This window comes from Aulostomus chinensis, chromosome 8 (genome assembly GCF_037954235.1).
Source record: "Aulostomus chinensis isolate RoL2024-O1b breed Wild chromosome 8, RoL_Achi_v1.0, whole genome shotgun sequence".
NCBI classification, from domain to species: domain Eukaryota; kingdom Metazoa; phylum Chordata; class Actinopteri; order Syngnathiformes; family Aulostomidae; genus Aulostomus; species Aulostomus chinensis.
The window spans coordinates 16267677-16286761 of record NC_141327.1 but is presented as its reverse complement, the minus strand read 5'-3'; the positions used below and the strand labels follow the sequence as shown (position 1 = coordinate 16286761).

At 41.5% G+C, this 19085-nt stretch overlaps 1 protein-coding gene across 1 annotated transcript in view; it reads left to right on the top strand.

Moving 5' to 3' along the window:
* The window catches only part of usp43a (ubiquitin specific peptidase 43a), a 99971-nt gene that overhangs the window by 56498 nt on the left and 24388 nt on the right, over window positions 1-19085 (top strand). Inside the window, exons 6-9 of the mRNA XM_086211270.1 lie at window positions 1206-1350; window positions 11957-12125; window positions 13873-13984; window positions 18623-18726. Coding sequence (XP_086067396.1) covers window positions 1206-1350; window positions 11957-12125; window positions 13873-13984; window positions 18623-18726 — 530 coding nt within the window. The remainder of the gene's footprint in view (window positions 1-1205; window positions 1351-11956; window positions 12126-13872; window positions 13985-18622; window positions 18727-19085) is intronic.

The following is a 19085-nucleotide window of genomic DNA, read 5'->3' as shown; positions in this document are numbered from 1 at the left end:
TGGACTGCCCTCTCGGTGTTGACAAGTTATTTATTTTTTTACATTTCGATTAGCATCTTGAGATGCAAGGATGGAGTTGGAATTGACAGATGACGTACATGTGACTGGGATTTTGTGTAAGAACGCAAACCATGTGTTTCGCCTGGTCAACTCCATTCTGGCACGTAGCGATGCAGTGGTATGCAGACCCTGATTATAGATCATTCTGATTAAAGTCGGCGAGTCCCATCTCTGAATCATGCTACCGTTGGCAGTTACCACACGAGTCAAATCATCATCCTCCATCACGTTTGTGCCTTTTCAGCGCTGAGGTCAGGTCCGTTTCATTCGCTTTGACGGACAAAGTCACTCAGTAGTAGTGCTGTTGCTATGGTTACTTACTGTTCAAGAAATGACTTAGCAAATTAAAATCATATCACAAGATACCTGTCAGCTAATCAAACCGTGTTTTCCCTCCTCGTGATATAAAAACACAGAATTGATGAGATTAAACTTGTTAGTCTTCTCTTATTATATTATATTACTGTCTTATTATCCAACAGGATGAAATGATACCTCTCCTCTATCAACACACTCCCCCATTTTCCTGTCAGCCGTCTGAAGCTCCTGATTTAAACATGAAAATAGGAAATTCACTTCTCTCTCACATAAAAATTCTAAGTAGAATCTTGTCTTTAATATCATTCCCTTTTGCAGAAGTTCACATCTTGATATTTTATCTTGATGTCTCAGCTGGGTGTCTAATTTTGTGCATGTTAGAGAAATTTCTCCGAGCCTTTTCTCAAATTGCCTTTATGTGATTTATTTTGAGAGTTTTAAAAGCAGCAAACTTTGCTTTGATTAATTTGAGCTGATTACAAATGATCAAGTTTAATATTTTCCCACAGTTGTTGGTTGATTTTTCAATACAGCAGGTTCCCCCCAGATGATCAGCTCTGGTACCACTGTGACTCTGTGTTTTTCTTACTTTCAGTTTGTTCTAAATCTTGTTATTAATTATTTATTCTTCCTTGTGGGGAAATTTGGTTTGCAGCAAACAGACACAAAATCCTGGTTTAGCTCTGAAAGGGATTGCTGTGGGCAGTGCGTGTGTGTGTGTGTGTGTGTGTGTGTGTGTGTGTGTGTGTGTGTGTGTGTGTGTGTGTGTGTGTGTGTGTGTGTGTGTGTGTGTGTTTGTTTGTGTTAATGTTTCCTTCTCTCTGCAGGTCATCCTGTCAGAGTTGTACTCCACAGGTTTCCAGCGTTCCTTCTCAGACGATGATGACCTGACAGCGATCGCTGATAGTGATGTTGTCTATGCCTTCCAGGCTCCACCTCTCTATAGTCGTGGAGGCTCTGCGCCACACTCAGGTAACCATGGTTACATGTCCATCAGTGTCGACACACATCTGCCAAACTCATTTGGTTATTTTGCATTTTCATCATATCAGATTTTTCTCTTGTTCAGCCCGCCTGACTCTCTCATTAACTTTCAGTCACACGGACTTTTTCAAATTCAGGAAGTTAATTAACTGCGAGGTTTCTTGTGGGTGGACTTTTACTTTAGTGCAGAGAAGGCCAGTGTCTGCTGCACTTTCCTCCTTTCACTCTGCTTCTTAATGCGTGATAGCACCCAAACAGGTTCAATTAAACGCCACGTCTGAATGTGGTGGTGCAGAAAATCCTTCAATTGGAATGCTTTTGAGAGTAAAGTCTAACCTCTGTGAGTTTAAAACTCTGAGAAACAACAGGTCTGACAATTATATAGACACAAGTGTTATAATACAATACACTAAACTGCAATGTATCTGTTTTCTTGTTGTCGGTCCTTTTGCAGGCTGTAATTTGTGGTGCGTTGACAAAATGTTGGTAGCACCTCCCATGACAACCTAGTAAAGTTCAACAGCACCTCACGTGACAGCCTAAATACCAGCAGTGATGAAGCTCCCTCACAGGTCATTTTTCACTTTGTTGGAGAGATGCACTCTGGCACAGATCAGGAGTTTCATTGCAACATTTTGACATTTTCAGTAATTTCTCAAGAAATATAAGAAATAAGAACATTTCTCAAGAAACATTACATGTACAATAAAGAACACATATAGTAGGGTTGTTGCAAGAAGCAATATTGTGGTGTAAGGTCTGAAAACGTGTGTCATCAGTATCAAAATCACTGAAGGTACCATGGATACTGGACAGTAACAGCATGAGGAAAGGTACCCACAGGTTGCCGTTAACAGGTCTGCTCGTGGATTAGTGGAAAGGAAAAAACGCAAAGGTGATAGTAGCGTTTTCGGCACGGATCGATAAGTTATGCCACCGTCACACACCGACCTGACCTACGTTTCGACCGCTAAAACTGTTCGAGAACCAACAGTTCCTGTTTTTTTGCTTGAAGTTTTGTGGAGTTTGAACTCGTGGAAGCAGCCATCAACTTGAAGGCTCACAGTCTCACACTTGTGGTAGACTGAGCTTTAAGGCAGTGTTGTACGCTGAGGCCGAGTCACTGACATAAATGTTATCTGGGTTTAATGTAAAGTAGGAATGTGGGGTGTTGTAGTTTTATACTGTGTTGCCTTGTTGTGGTTAGTAGTATTATCACCGTAAAGGTGAGGTCACTGATACAACTAGCTGTGCTTTGACAGTTCTGATGGGTGTGTTTAGTTTTGTTCAAGCGCTACAGCTGAATTAAGCAGGTGCAGCGTCTTTTGTTGCCCTTGAAGAAGAATGACATCAATAATTTACTCCTGTGCTCATCAAAAATTAAGACTCTTCACTTTCTCAACGGGAGGCATTTCTATTGTCACTTCACAGAGGGAACACAGCTTCACAGTATCAGGAGATAGCACACACACACACACACACACACACACACAGAAGATCACAAATCCACTATGTGTGTCAAGTAGCTATTGAAGAACTTTCATGAACACGTGACCCTGAAGGGGAAAACCTCCCACATACAAATAAACGCTCAAGCAATGATCACACTTAAGGGTTCACAATGTAGCTTCTTAGGAGCAATCTGATGAAAGTGATGAACGGTCCTTATCTCAGAAGAATTCACAAGGGCAGATTGCAGGATACAATCACTTGCTTGGGAGGGATTTATGTCAGCGTGTTCCATAAACACTATAAACGTGTAGCTGAGGGTGCAGCAGAGCACCGTGGAGATAAAAGATAATGAATGGCAGCGTTTATTCTGAATACTGTTTTAGCATAAGAGGACAACCTTCTGAAACAGCACGGAGACAAAGGTTTTCTTCGTGTTTGCTGAAGTGTGAAGCGGAGGAGGAAGTGTCATTTGCATTGTGGGATGTGGGTTATTCTTTTTCAGGGCTCTGTTCATAGTCACCGCACCTACTTTTGTTGATGTATTTAGACTGGACAAACCCATATCCTCAGTTACAGGTGTGACATGGCTTGAACGGGAACACCCCCCCCCCCCCAAAAAAAAGTTGTTTACAGGCCGTATTTAGGAGATCAGGGAGATCCTGCTTTGTCAATACAGTAAAGTCTCTGTGTACTTTTTGATTGTAAAGCCCTCCCTCTGCTGAAATAACCAGATGTAGAAAATAATGAAGTACACATACTTGGCTACTGCACTTGCTACAATTTGATACTTGAGCTTGTATCTTATTTTATTTTAGATGAAAGTACATGCATTTGCACTGACTTGAAGGGTTACTACATGTTCCAAATACATGTACTTGCTTCTCTTCAAATTTTGGAAACAGGCTTTTTAGTTTGAATGCATTTGATCCGAGTTATTGATGGTTTTTATTTCTAAATCCGATCAAAATCCACATGAATCCATAAACGATCCTTGAGAACTGTTTTTATTCATTTACACCCGTCTCTCGATATCACCCTTCAAGCAGCCTCTAACCTGCTGCGCGTTAAGTTAGATTTGTGCAGACGAGACAATGAGCAGACATTCGGCCAAGTGGGACACCTGATGAGTGTGTGTTCCTGTCGCTGCACCGGCGCCTCCTCTGGTCGAATGGGTTGCCTGTTCGGAGGGAAATTGCTAATCCTTCCACGTGCTACGTCCCCCTCAAACTACACATCGTGGGGTGAAAAGAGCGGCTGGGGATGAGGAAGCATGTTGTCGTCTATGACTCTCCCTCGTTCAGCAGAGGAGGCTGCAGCATTGACCAGGACAGCTGGAACCAGGGTGATCAGACAAGATACAGTGGCGGAGAAAAAAGGGGACAAAAAAACCCCATATATATATATATATATATATATATAAACACCGCAAATCAGATTTTATTTTGGTAAATTTATTCAGTATTAAAGAGAGTAGTGACTGGAAAACATCGAGAATCGACGTGCTTGTTAGCAACGACGCCTTAGAAAACAGGTTTAACTTCTCTTGTTACTGCCATTAAGTCTCAGTGATGCTTTTCATATGATGAGATAAACACTTATATATTATCACACGTATTCTTAGTGTAGGAAACATTGGAACGGCATGAGAAGCAGGCAAATTAATCTCCCATGATTTCTTTTCAAATCAAATTCTGCTCATGAAATTGGATTTGTGTCGTAATAATGATGGCCATAAGGAATAAATCTTATTCCCACGGTTATTAAAAACCCAACAGCTGATGAAATCCATCACGTTTCATTTCACTGAAGTGTTTTTCTGTTAAGCTGCTGTGGTTCCTTAATGACTCGAGCACAGATAGTATAACATGTACTCATTCTCAGGCCCATAATTCAGTTTAGTTCTCTTTCATATCAACGAAGATATCTCAGTACATTTCTAAAGTACGCTCTGGATAAATTCCAACCATTCCTTTGTGAGCACCCTCCTGGCACAATTCAGTTCACTCGGTAGACAACATGTGAAAAACTGGGTAACCGAAACAGCGAATTTCACCTTAATGTATTCATCAGGAGGTTTGCTGACGTCCTCCCAGCATCGTCTTTATCTCACCGTCAACCTGTGACAGCGTGACAATGTGTTGGTCAGTTGACGGCTGTACAGTGACTTAAAGAAAAGGAAAAAAAAGAGCTAAAGCTGAGTTACATGGCTCAGATATGCACTTCATGTACTGTCCTCTGCAGACTGAGACGAATATGGGCAGAAAATGTGCTTTAACAGCTGAAGGATGACAGTAGGGAGGGGAAAAAAAAATTGGAACAAGGCAAATTCACCACAGCAGGATCTGGACATACAGCAGCATGCAGATATATGATGGGGTTCATTATCACACCTTCTCCTTTAGCTGTGGGAGGCTGAAAATGATGTCTTTGCCAACATAGTTCTGCTGCACTGGCACGGGAGAAGAAAAAAAAAGCCTCCAGCGAAAAAAAAAAAAGCTCTCTTCATGCAAGACCAACTTTTTTTTAGACACTTGGATTTAGACTTGTGCTCAACAATAGCATGGAGCAGAACAAAAAAGACAACTCCGTTCGTTTCACCAAAATCGCTGTGGTGTAGCAAGGTTATTGCTAATATTATCTACACAAAAAAAATGTGATTTTATGTTTCATTTGGGTTTTTTTTTCTGCTGCTTCTTTTTTCCAGCTGCTTGTTTATTCTTCTGGACTGCAAATTCCGGTGGGTGTGAGGGGTTAGAAGAAGATTTAGAAGGAAAAGGCTTTATCGCTGCCATATTCCAAGTAGATTACCTGGGAACAAGAATGTCCGAGTTATCGAAGACAAAAGTTGATAAACTAATTTACAACTCCCAGAGTTGTAACATTTCCAGCAGAATAGGCAGCTGAAGGCATCAGACTCACAAATCTATTTATCAACTAAACCATCCTGGATCATATTTCACATTCTCACTGGTGCCTGAAAGAAAACATGTTCATACGCACCATTTGTCATCCTGATGTACTGACAAAGCTTAGATCATATATTTATACCATTGAAAATATAATATATCTGCCCTTTCTACAGGTTTCATAAAATAAACCTTAAAAAATTGGGAAAAGTTTGTGTGTTTTAATATTCTCCTCAATTTACAACATAATCTGGTGAATAATACACTTCAACTCAACATGTTTTTATATTTGATATGAAATGAGCCCACCTTCATATTTGTTTGTCTCCCGGCAACAAAAATTGTCAAATTGCAAAACCCTCACGCTTCCTACGATGTGGTAAAATAAAAAGTCACAATATATGTGGTTAAAGTAATTAATGCATTCACTGGATGGTGATTTAAAGATGAAGACATGGTCTAATAATGATGGTTGAAAGCATAGAGGATGTAAACTGTCATCAGAGCAGCTGTGCTCTACTCAGGCGCTGACGCTGGAGTCTGCTGGGGAAGGTTGATTTTATGCCGGGAACTCCTCCGTGGTCACTGCGAGTGTGTTTTACTGCGTGGGAGCTGGATTTTTCTGACTTAATCTGTTAAAGCACTTGGGGCTATCAAATCTGTGCTGCTCCCAGGTACAATAATGAGGTTTTCACATTTGGAGGAAACGGCAGCAGGAGGTCTCATGATGGAATGAAAAATCAATTAAGGTCCATAGCAGCAGAATAGCGTCCTATTTCACACTCAACAATCCAGGCAATTTGCACATAAATAGAGCAATGACACTCCATAATGCTGCAGAAAGTAAACGACTTCCCGCTGAATAGGAGCTCAGAGGAGCTTAGCATGCTAACTTTGTGTGATGTTCACTTGGTGCTCTTGAAATTAAAAAGTAAGAGGCCACGAGTCTCCTGAGAAATACAGAGGTCGATCAAGATTTGTGCAGTGTTTTAGGTAAGAGAGAGAGAGAGTTACGATTCCCTGAGAGAGGTGGGAGAAAAAGGACCTATTGACTAAATAAACAGCATTTAAAGTCAGGGTTGCCATATCTGCAGTGACAACAATAAGAGAATAACGAGAGAAAAATGAAAAGACGACATCGCCTAAAGGCGAGTCAGCAAAAGTGGGTTTTAAGAAGAGGTCACTGATTCTGCGGCTCTTGACTCCTCGGGCGGATCGTTCTGCAGCCAAAGGGGCACTGATGGTAAAAGCACAGTCACCTTGACATTTAAGCCTGGACCCTTTTAAAAAATACTTCAAATCTAGAATCCGTTTTCTGATCTTATTTGCATTTCCCTCTGATTTCACTGGAAAAGCTCATTTACCGTAAAATACTGTGATGCAAGCTATTTTGCATGTGTCTGCATAACTGTCACACATGAACATGTATGTTGTTCCGTGCTGACAAACACACAGCAGAAGAATACTAAGATACAGCCATAAAAATAAACACATCTCTTATGCAGTGTGAACCCAGCTAGCCCTGTGTCACTTGTCACAGGTAAGCTAAGACAGCTGCAAGTTGCTAAAGCTAATTCAGTCACAATAAAAGAAATATTTTGACCTCTAAACTGTGTCAGTTTGTTTCTTCAATCATCAACACAAATCTATTTGTGAATTTTTCAAACGTCTGTCACGGCTAAAATTAACATACGGTATCTGATTAATTTCGATTTAATGAATTCGATTAGTTTGTTGTAATCAATTTACAGCCCCACCTGCCACCACCACCGTGCGTTCGCTTAAAGACGTAAAGAGCTGAAACATGCGGCGGTGTCGTGTGGATTTGCAACTTTATTCTTTCTCAATATGAGAGGTCTATGTTGTGTTATGGTGCAGTGCTGTGCATTGAAAACAGGGGGAAGAAGAAGAAGGGTTAGGTAGAAGAGGGCAGCATCTGTTGTATCTGGTTCCTCAGCTGCCGCCTCCTTAATCTGTCATTTCACTGTTGGCAGAAAGCTCAGGTGCTTCATCGTCACCGGGGGGCATTTGTGGTCAGATGGCGGTGTACCGCCAGGACCTCTGATTCATCCAGGGCCAAGGCTACAGCCCCCTGGGTATTTTTAGTCAGGTGTCTGGATTGCAGTGACAGGGCTCTCTTATTTAGTCTTAAACAACTTGGGAGGAATGTCAAAATATTCTTTTATTTTTTTGTGGTGCTTTTTCTGTTTCACAACTCCCTATTTTTACACATCAGTAACAGCATCAATGTTTGAAGACTTTTGCCTCTGATGTTACAGCAAAATATGATTATTGACTTCAAAGGCAGCTGTGCATGTGCACCGACGCCTGCAGAGTAATGGCACCATCAAGAGCATAGCTGTAACGGATGAAGGAACTCTTAAGATATGAAGAGAGACATTGTGAGACCTTACTTTTTTTTAAAGTCATTGTAGAAATAGTTTGATTTAATCGTTGCTTGTCTTATACTGAAAACCCTAACGCTTTACCCGCAGGTAGATTATAAGATTATCTTCTGGAAAAAAAAAAAAAATAGAAGAAGGAAGTCATTCAGTGTGAGAATATACAAGGATCTTGATTTGCATAAGTCTGTAAAGCTAGAAAAGACAGTGGCGCTATTCAGACGTGTCATTGACATGCGTCTGGGATGACCTGATCACATGTGGACCAGCATTTGTGGGCCAACTGCATCGTATGTCATCCTTTCCATCACATGATCTGAAAACATATATCAAAACCCATAGCTTTAGTGGTTATGGAAGGGTGCCCCAAGTATCTTTGAGGATTTGATTGGCCAAGGAATTGACCCAGTCGATATTGTTTTGATTTCTTCGTCTCTTTTGAATTTCCAGGCGACGAGACGCATGAAGCGGATGGCTGACTTCCACCAATTAGAATGTGTTTTGTCTTCGCCAACAGAAATTATGTATTAGATCACAAGTCACTCGGCAGGCAATCTATGTGCCTACTGGGGTATGACTGCAGTCCTGACTTAGAAATAAGTCCAGTTTTAGAAATAAGTTGTGAAAAATTGCCCCGTGTCCTAGATATGAGAAAAAAAGGTTATTCTCTATAATTTCATTTCTCTCTACCCTCATTTTATGACCACTTCTGTAAAACTGAGGGCCGATTTATCCTTAATAGTGACATAATGGAGAGTTTGGGGTGTGTGGGTGGGATAGAGGGGAGAGAGAGGGTGTGAAAAGAAGAAATTGAGGATGTCAGGGGATGATGAGGGAAGGAGAGTGTGAATGGCAGAGGAGGTATAGTGCCTTCTTCAGGGCTGAGCTGTTTAATTAATGCTACCATACTCAGCACCTTCAAACTCAAGGGGGATTTTTTTTTCCATCTTTCCTTTCTTCGTATTCACTTCAGTCCCATTGTTATCACATTTGTATGAAAGCAGCATTGCATGCAGTAGTTTTGTTGAGCAGCAGCCTCTAAAATCCAGACTCTTGAGAGTTAAGATGTAGTAATTTGAGATTTAGCAGCATTTTAACATGACATGATTTAAAACAATTGATTTAGACAAATGGAGAGAAAAGGGAACGCAGCCATGTTTGAAAATGAAATAAAAATAGGATAAAACACAATGACATCCTTCATGATTCATTCATTTCATGACTGTGAATAGCAATCTAGAGCCACAGCAGTTGTGGAAGTGTTAAAGTGCAGTTGCTAACAGCTAAAGCTACACTGTATGATTGACTAGCAATAGCGCCCCCTTCTGTTAGCTCATGTTTGCCTCTGTCCTGGTTTCTGTACTGAGAATTCTGCTTTCGAAAGCAGCAGCGTTGCAAAGTTAAGATACAGATGCGCAGAGTTGGGAGGAGGATTGAAAAAAGGCCCCGGCGAGCTCACCACAATCCAGGGACTAAAACTGTGTTGGAACGGCTATTCTGAGGTAAAAATGCTGCATAATGTTGCTGGAACGATGAGCAGCTTTTGGTCCAGCTGCCTGTGAACATTTATTATTTCATTTCCAGCAACATATATTGATGCGTACATTATAGAGGAAAGAAACTCTGTCAATTTTGCTAAAAGAAAAAAAAAAGCTTGCACAAAATTGGAAATGGAAGGCTGATGAGGTTTCTGCTGCCCGTATCTTCTCAGATTTCCTTCGCCTCTCGCGAAGGAAGATGGCTGTAGATGGCCGAGGTCATCTCGTCTTCTAATGTTTGTCACGGCCGTGTGTAACCTACCCCAGGTGTTAACTGTACCACCATCATTCGACAAAAAAAAAACAAAAAGTTGCAAGTTCATTGTCTCCAAAGCAGTCGATAGAAAACGCGCCCAATTTGTGTTTCCTCTATTTTTGCAATGTACTTGGCAATTAAATGGAAACGCAATCATTTCCTCTCCTCTATGCTTAAGTTTCTTTCTACTTTCACCCCTCCCTCCAATCCTCCCTCCAATCCTCCCTCCACCTGTTCACACCTCCTTCTGTTTGTGGCTCCTCTGCCCATCTCTTGGACGGAGGATGGAGGTGAGAATGAGAGTCTGGCAGCAACATCCCTGGAGATGTGGGTGAAATCACGCTTCTGGTCACTCACGGAATATTACTGTCTGTCACTAAAACACCTGTGATGGGTGTGGAGTGATCGCGTAGGCCTCATATTACATGTTCAGCCTTCATGAAAGCCATCGCTGGCTATATTTCTGAATTCAATCACTGACTGAGTGAACAGGCTGGAGCTATGGTTAGAACAGCTCAAACCAAAGGATCAGTCGTCCTTAAATTGTTTCTCTATTTTAAATCGTGCCAAACGAAAATGCAAAGATGAGAGAAGGAGGGAAGGCAGAGATGAGACGACTAACCTGATGAGCCGGCAATATACAGAAAAGACCGGAAAAAAAGCACGTCATCGTGTAATTGAGCTACACTTTGGTTAAATATGATTTTTCAGTGATCCGATGTTTCTTCAGTGTATTTGTTCCGTCACAGAATCGACCCACCAAGTTATAGACAGTCCCAGAATTCAGTTTTCTGTTCCTTTCAGTATTTATCAGTGTATAAATACTCCAGTGTTTTTATATGTATCAATACATTTCACCAGAGCTCTTCGTTGATTCACACTTCCTTTCCTGTGCATTTAGCTCAGTTTTATGTGTGTGTGTGTGTGTGTGTGTGTGCGTGCGTGCGCGCGCGGTGTTGGGAGGTGGCAGTGATTAATAGCACAGCAGGGTTGGAACATGCATTGTTTAATTAAACCTCTGATAATGTCAAAGTTTATGTTTCCTGGGAGACGAGAGGTTAGGCTGTGTGTATCGCCTTCAGCTATTACTCAAGATTAATCACAGCGTGCGCGGATGTGTGGCGCATAAACGTGTGTGATAACAGATGCCATTCTTTTTATAGCTCCTCAGGGTAAACAAGACTGAAAACACAATCGCAGTATAATGGAATTTTTTTTTTTTTTTTTATTAAACTTTTTTTTGAATCACAGTTTAAATGTTACATTACATGTTACAGCTCACGTTCTTCATTCGGGGACGTGAAGTTGTTTTGAATCCTGGTCCATCTCTGCCCTTCTGCCTCCCTGGGTGATATGGTTTTATACACAGAATTCTCACCACAGAAGAGATAATGGAAAGGAAGCAGTATCTCCAACTCATTTTTGTTAAAGGAGATCTGAGCCACACCTTTACTCAAAATTTTCTCCTGTTCGTCAGCAGCTGTCAATCAGTCAATTCTGTCAGCTGAGAAACGCCATAACTGAGATTTATCCTTTTTTTTTTTTTTTGTGAACAGTGAGTCACTTGTGTGTTTTATCTGAATCGGCTAAACTGCGAACACGTTTCCATAGGTGTGATTTGCTTTTAGTTTGAAATGTCTGTCTCTTGGTGTGGAGGCTGGTGGAACCAAGCACAGGAACAGTTAGCATAAAAGCAGAATCAAGTTTGGCCAAGCATAGAAGTAATTTGCATGGTGATAAATGCAAATTGGTTAAGCGGTCCTGAAAGCTAGTTTAGATTATATAATTCATAGCAATTTTAGCCCAATTGTGAGGGCTTAAAGTGTCTTTTATCTTTTAAGTATTCACAAACGTGTCCTGACCTTCATGTTGCTGGCTCCTCTCTGTATTCTGGAGTCACAAAGAAGTGATGCGGAGGTGAAATGATATCCTCAAAACACTTATTTGTGAGTCCTTGAAATATCCTTTTCTGGGGCGAAGTGTTGTTTTAGTACTTCATCCTCAGCTTTTATTCACAGTTCTCTTCCCCGCTCTGCTCAGGGTACCACCACAGCCTCCCCTCCTCCCCCTACACCTCCACAGCTGGTCCTGATGGTCAGAGGTTACCACCATCTGGCACCCTGTCCTCCGAGTACCTGAACCAGGGCGGCTCCACGAAGGTCCTCCTCCTCATCTGTAACACAGCAGGGTCTGGCCAGCAGGCTGTCAGGTGAGCCGCAGCCTGGTCCATGTCCACATTCTCATTGCTCTTATTTGTAATTTGCCTGGATATAATATGGACTAAGATTTCAGTCAGCATTTAAGGGTTTTCAACGAGTTTGTTTTCACGTCTTCAAATTCATTCTCTTGTGTCTACATTTGTAAATAGAACAACTTTTTTACTCTGTCATCATCCGGTGCTTCTCAACATCTATCCTCTGTTCTACTGAACTCTGACCTGTATATCTGTTACACAGATTCCCCAGACAAGCCTGGCTTTATTTAGCATATGCAGCTTTAGCTACCTCGCAGCTGTAGCTTGATGCTGACGAGGTAGAAACTTGAGACTTAGGCGAGCAAGGTGCGGGGAACAAGTAGAGTTCTTAATTGCAGGGAGTTGGGCTGTTATTGGCGAGAAACAGTGAGAAGATGTGGTGGAATTTGCCGGCTTCGCACCTAGAACACATCTGATGTACAAGAATTCAACAGTTGGGCCATAACTGCTGTTGCAGCTGGACAGATTTTGTTGTTTGTGTTCTGCCTAAGACCAAGTATCCCACATGGGCTGAATGACACACTGCAGATAAGACAACTTTCCTGTGTGTGTCTGTGGAGCCTATCCCAGCAGCCTTCAGGTGAGAGGCGGGGTTCACCCCGGATAGTTCACCAGTCCATCACAGGACCAACACAAAGAGACAGACAACCATTCACACTCACAGTCACACCTACAGTCAATTTAGAGTATCAATCAGCCTCGTCCCCTCTTGATGTCTTTGGACTGTGGGAGGAAGCTGGAGTACCAGAGAGAACCCACACAGGAACAGGGAGAACATGCAGACTCACACAGAAAGATCCCGTGATGGAGCCGGGACTCGAACCCAGAACCTTCTTCTTCCTCTTCCTGTGAGGCTACAGTGCTAACCACTGCACCACCCTGCCGCCCTATTTTGGAAAGTGTTCACTTATTTTGTCCTTTTGCACTGATAAATATCTGAGACATGAAGGTGCTGGAAACATTTAATGTCAGCTCACTCTGACCGGGGACGGCCTGAAAATTCTTGCTGTTAGAGGCACATTCATGGAATATTCCTCATCCCAGCGGTGCTCTGTCAGGGTTTCAGTTTCCTGTGGACTGCAGTTTTTAATTACTAGAAATTAAAGTCAGTGTAACGGTCCTGAAACTGAGATGATGTGTAAGATGAGGCTTCCTTATAATGGAGGGATTCATTTAACCAACGGTATAGTTTACTGGAATTACAGAGCAAAACTGTAATGACGTCATCAAACAGCGAGGTGGGGGGTATTTACCCTACAAGGAACAATCAGGTCGGAAGTTTTGATGGATATCGGAATCTGTTACAGTATGTGATTAAAGTGAGTTTAATTGAGAGAGTGAATCTGCACTTAGCTGCTCTTCCTCAGTGTGGGTCTCTCTCTCAACTATGACCTTCAGATTGAGTTTTGCAGTGCAATAATTCGGCTTAAAAATTAAAACGATGCATTTCAGATTCTTTCTTTTTTATAAATTCACTTTCTACTGACACATTTTTCGACTCACAGAGGTCAGAGGTCTTTGCTGTAAGTGTTTCTTCATTCAGAACACTGGCATTGTCCCACTCTTTCTAAAGGGCGACAAAGATGGAATGCAAGACGGAATATATTTTAGTACCGAAAACCCACCGAGCCCACTGTCTTAATGGCAACCTATGACATCATCTCGCTCTTTTCCCCTCCTCTCTCTTACCCTCCTCTTGTAGGTTCGGACCTCCATTTCTCATGCGTGAAGACAGGAGCATCTCGTGGGACCAGCTGCAGCAGAGCATCCTCAGCAAGCTCTATTATCTGATGCTGAATGGATCTCAGGCGCAGGTAATTCCAACGTGTGATGAGCACGTATCGGTTCAGGGAGTCCCTCAGTGTTCTTGGCAGATTAAGATGAGAACGTATCTCTGTAATGAGCACTAAGAAGTATTTAGTGTAAGCTATTTTTTGCTGCTTTCACTTCATTCAATAAAAACAAGTGCATTGTTTTATCCTAAACACCCTCCAAACACACACACACACACACACACACACACACACACACACACACACACACTTGTACTGTTCTGGTGCGCTGGTGTTCCTGTCTTTTATTTCAAGACACATTTGTCATGTCGTGTTCATTCAGAAGAAGACATTTTAATTTGAAACTCTTGTGTCACTGGAAACTGAATTTGTATTTTAAAAATGAGTCACTTATTTTGAATTACAAATTGAAATCTGCATAATTACATTTAGGACCTGAATGTAAACAGAATCTTTTGGAACTGAACCCCCCCATGATCACTCCTCAGTTTTAAAAATTAAAATGACATGATTCAGCATCAGTTTAAAAATTCATCCCTTACTGACAACATGTTTTAGAAGGTGACCAAACATTCTTCACGTAGAATACAATATGTGACCGAGGACATTATATGAACCCCTACACACACAAACACACACACACACACACACACACACACACACACACACACACACACACACACACTAAGGCTTTTATATATGAGCTATTATGGCTTTATGTGCTGAGTGTACCTTTTATTATGTCACTACCAACTAAAACCACAGTAACACACATCCTCGTTCAACACACTGCAGAAGAATGTTTGGAAAGAGCCAGTAAACAGGCGAAACCCCGTCATTATTCCTCGAACTGGGCTGTGAGAAGAGGCCTCATGTTTTCTAGTTGCTCATCTGTGCTTGCTCTCATTCTCATGAACATGAGGGCTCAGTAACACCTTGAAGGAATGTTCTCTTTGACTCCGGGATTAGGTTTGGCTGTGGTTCTAGGATTTACACGCCAAATACTATTTTCTATTTTAAGTCCGCTATTGTAAAGCGCTTTTGCGTAAGGACATCATGTAAAGTAGTCGTGATTATGATTGATACTCAAACAGTTTGAAGGCAACTTCAATGAGAAATTCAAAATTTCTCCAGAAATGCTTTTCTGGCCATTAGAACTTCAAATTAAAAAAAAAAGACACTTTAAACCTTTTTTTTTTTTAATTGCTTTCAAGTCTGAAGATATTATATCATGAATCCGGACAAACATATGAGTCTCGTCCAAGATAAAGATAAACATTGAGTTACAGAGAGTGCAGAATGCAAACACTGGATTAAGTTAAAAAGCACCAAGTTATTATCAAGTAAAAGTACTGCTAGTAAGTGCACAACACACAGCAATACCTGTAATCCTGAGAATCTCATGTTAAAATCCACCTTGACTCTCTCCCCTGGTGTCTGACAAGCACAGACGGTTTAAAGGATTTCTACTCTCAAGCCCCTCAACTGAAACTCCGAACCCCAAGTACACACACACACACACACACACACACACACTGTCCCCACTGCAGTCTTCAAGTTGCCATGGGCAACGCCATGGTGACAGGAAATATTTGAGGTGGCTTTATCCAGGGTGAACAGCTCTATGACAGGAGAACTGAAGAGGAGAGACAGCAGCCTGTTCTTTACTGATCTCTGTCGGAGGTCTGACATCTTAGTGACCCTCTATCTGGTTTTGGGCCACACTTTATTGACATGTGTGCTTACAAGTGCACATGTAACAATTACAGGGAGACACTGTAAGTCATTTGAGATCATGTTTGTCCCCAGCAAGTCCAATATCCACTTTTCTCAAAAAGCTCCTGAGGGAAATGTTTGGTTTTCAAGCTGCTAAATGCACCACTTTGCCCAACATGGCCATTTGGTGCTGGGAAGGTTGTGCACATTGGATTTTTACAGCTTTGCATGATGAAACCAAGAGCTGGGTGCAAACCAAAAACAATAAAGTCACAGCCAGACAGCTACGAAAGGATCCAAACATCACTCTACAGCTAGGAAAGATCATTAAAAAAATACAGATAATAGCAGTTAAGACAGCTGAAGCTACCAGTGACACGAGACGATAAGTTGCTGTACACACCGCAGTGTTGATAACGTGCTGTTAAAGCTCTGACAGGCTGAGAGTGCCACCGTGCTCCAGTCCTTTAGTTTTCATTATGTTTTGGCGCCACCCAGAGGTGTAATCAGCAACATACAACTTTAGGTTTGGTATATAAAAAGGTAGAAAACACAGCTGGATTTGCTACTGAGAGAATCCAGCCCTGTTTTCCATCCTCTCCTGCGCTGCAAAAAATTTCAAATAAAGAGACGAATACGCGAGTGTTTATATATTTTAGCTTTTTATCGGCTTTATTTTATAAACTTTTACGCGTGCTTGCTGTCACCAAGCTGGAGTTATTTGATGGCCGTTACAAAGTGGAAAAAAATTCAAGCTGTTCTAACGGGTTCAAAAAAAAAAAAAAGATTTAAAGATTAGAAAAATCACATTTAACATTCACATGAAATCACATTCCTCATTATTGCCAGAGTTCTCCGAAGTCATGTGCGTACATTTCCAAGCATCTAGTCAGCGCTTCTATTATAGTTCAATATCTAAATAAATCAGCGTGAGCCTAGACAATTTCTTTTTCATTTGCTACTTTAGGTTCCTATTAACTAACTCATTACTTCTCTTTATGCTCGGCTGCAGCTCATACTCTCCGTCAAGTGGCCTACTCAGATTGAACACATCAGCAACCCGCCACTCTGCTCTCTAATGACTCCACCCTCCTGTCCAGGCAGCGGCGTAATTATAACCCTCATTTAAATGTATCTTAGATATTCCACTGTCGAGGCGGAAAGACTTGTTTTCTGCAGAGTGTGTTTGTCAGCTGCGGGGTTGTTAGGGTGTACCAGAGCTCTAAATCAGAGAATTGTGGAGTTTACACAACCTTAGGGTGTTTTTCTTTTCACACAGTTATTATTGTTACACAATCACATCTGGTCAGACACCACATCTTCACGTTCTCCACAGACATCCATCCTGGGGATTGAAGACCTTTAGCACCATCTTCTCATTTCACCACCATTCTTCTCTGCTTTCATTTGAAATCGAAGCTATTAGCGCACCTTGTAAGAGGTGTTCCTGTTTTCTGTTTGCGCTGGGCCTCTGCCTCAACCGGCTATAAAATGAGACGGAGACAAAGAGAGGGACAGACAGGGCGAAACATACAGACACAAGCGATAGACGGGGACCGAGAATGAGACAGATAGAAGCAGGACAGGAGGAGACGGATGGGAGACTTGAATACACAACAACAACAGCAAGAATAATGAAATGTCATTTATAAATTACTCTATATTCTGACAGTCAGTTCAGTGAAAGCAGCAGTCTAAGTTTATATAGTTTTGTTCTCTGCAATGTTTTATCAGAAGATGGAGTGATAGAGTGAAGGAAGGAGCGACGCTTAACTTTTGGTGCCGCATTTGCAGTTGTGTCTTCCAGTTTGTGTTGTCACCTCACTTGTACCTATGAACTGATCAAACACAGTACAAAAAAGTACAAATTCATGCAATATCTCCCTAATCTGAACTTGATTGTATCTAATCAGTCAAAACATGATGCTAAATAACAGGCTAATTCTGTGTTACACAGCAACATGTAACTGTTTATGGCTGTTTTGTAATAGGACGATAAAGAAAATGAAGTGAACTTGCCACATTTCCGCACTTTCCTTTGCTCAAGTGTGAGACGTGATATTTGCAAAACCATCCTGGATTTGTTTACCCAGGATAAAATCTTCCTATGATATGCCGCATTGTCCTTTTGTGAAAGCAAGCGTTCTGCAGCGTGAATCACCAACAGAATGTAAAGGATGTTTGTGCAGGTTGAGTTGACCCTGACCATTAGAAAATACACTGGTGCCTTCAGAATGCTTTGTGGCCGAGGTACAGATCGTACAATTTTTGTTTCTTACGGCAGTAATTAAAGCTGCAGCACAGAACACAAGACACCAAACCCCCTAAACAGCTTTTCCCAAACTACAGTTTGTAACTGTTTCATTCTGAGCGATCTCCCTCTGGCCCACCGATAGCTCTAATCACTTTGTTTGCCAGCAGGTAGGATATCTTCTCCTGGACTTGCTAACTCACCTGACTTCCTTGAACACACTCCCTCTTTTTTTTCTCAGGATTATTTTGATTTCAGATGATTCAACAATTCCATCACCAGCTTTTTATTTGACTCCTGTTTAAACCCCCCCCCCTTATAAAATAATTTTGTGTGAAATTCTGTAGCTTTGTCTTTTGTAAATTTTGTTTTTGTTGTTCATCCAAACTGGATTGTGACTTGAAATATTTTTGTTTTCATGTTTTTATCCTAAATGATTTCTCATGGCCAACTTGCAGGTACTTCATTACCCACCAAGGGGGCTGCACACACACACACACACACACACACACACACACACACACACACACACACACTTTCTTAATTGTTATTCTAACCATGTCAAGCGAATGAAGTGGCTGCAGGCAAACTTGTCAACTATTAATTGGGGGATTAACCACTGGGAAACCGTTAGGGAGCTTTTTGCTGGAGTTTGTTTTCATCCATCTAATAGGGTGTTTGTCTCCGTGTAGAATGCTGGTGTGCTCTTTAAGATCAGAGTGGTGGGGGGATCAGCAGCCTACAGCTACCTGTCGCCACAGGACAGCAGACCTCTGTACCACCCTGCAGTTGACAGGTAAGAGGCACCTATACATACTCTATATGTGCATCTCTAGCGTGCATGAACATAATTAATTCATAATGATAATAACACATTTTCAAATGGCTGTAGCGTGAATGGTGCCTTGATGAAGGCATGTTTATAAAACATCAATAATGGAAAAATGACACATCTCAGATCTGGACAAGGGGTTTTCAAAGATCACACTTGATCGGTCAGATTATTATTGATATACAGCCACACACACACACACACACATTGACACGTTCAAGACTAAAGCCTACCACTGAATAAGTTCAAAACAGTGGTGACAGGAAACAAACCACCGTCCCTTTCAGAAGCCTCACTTGATAAAATCAAGCTCAGTGCAACCT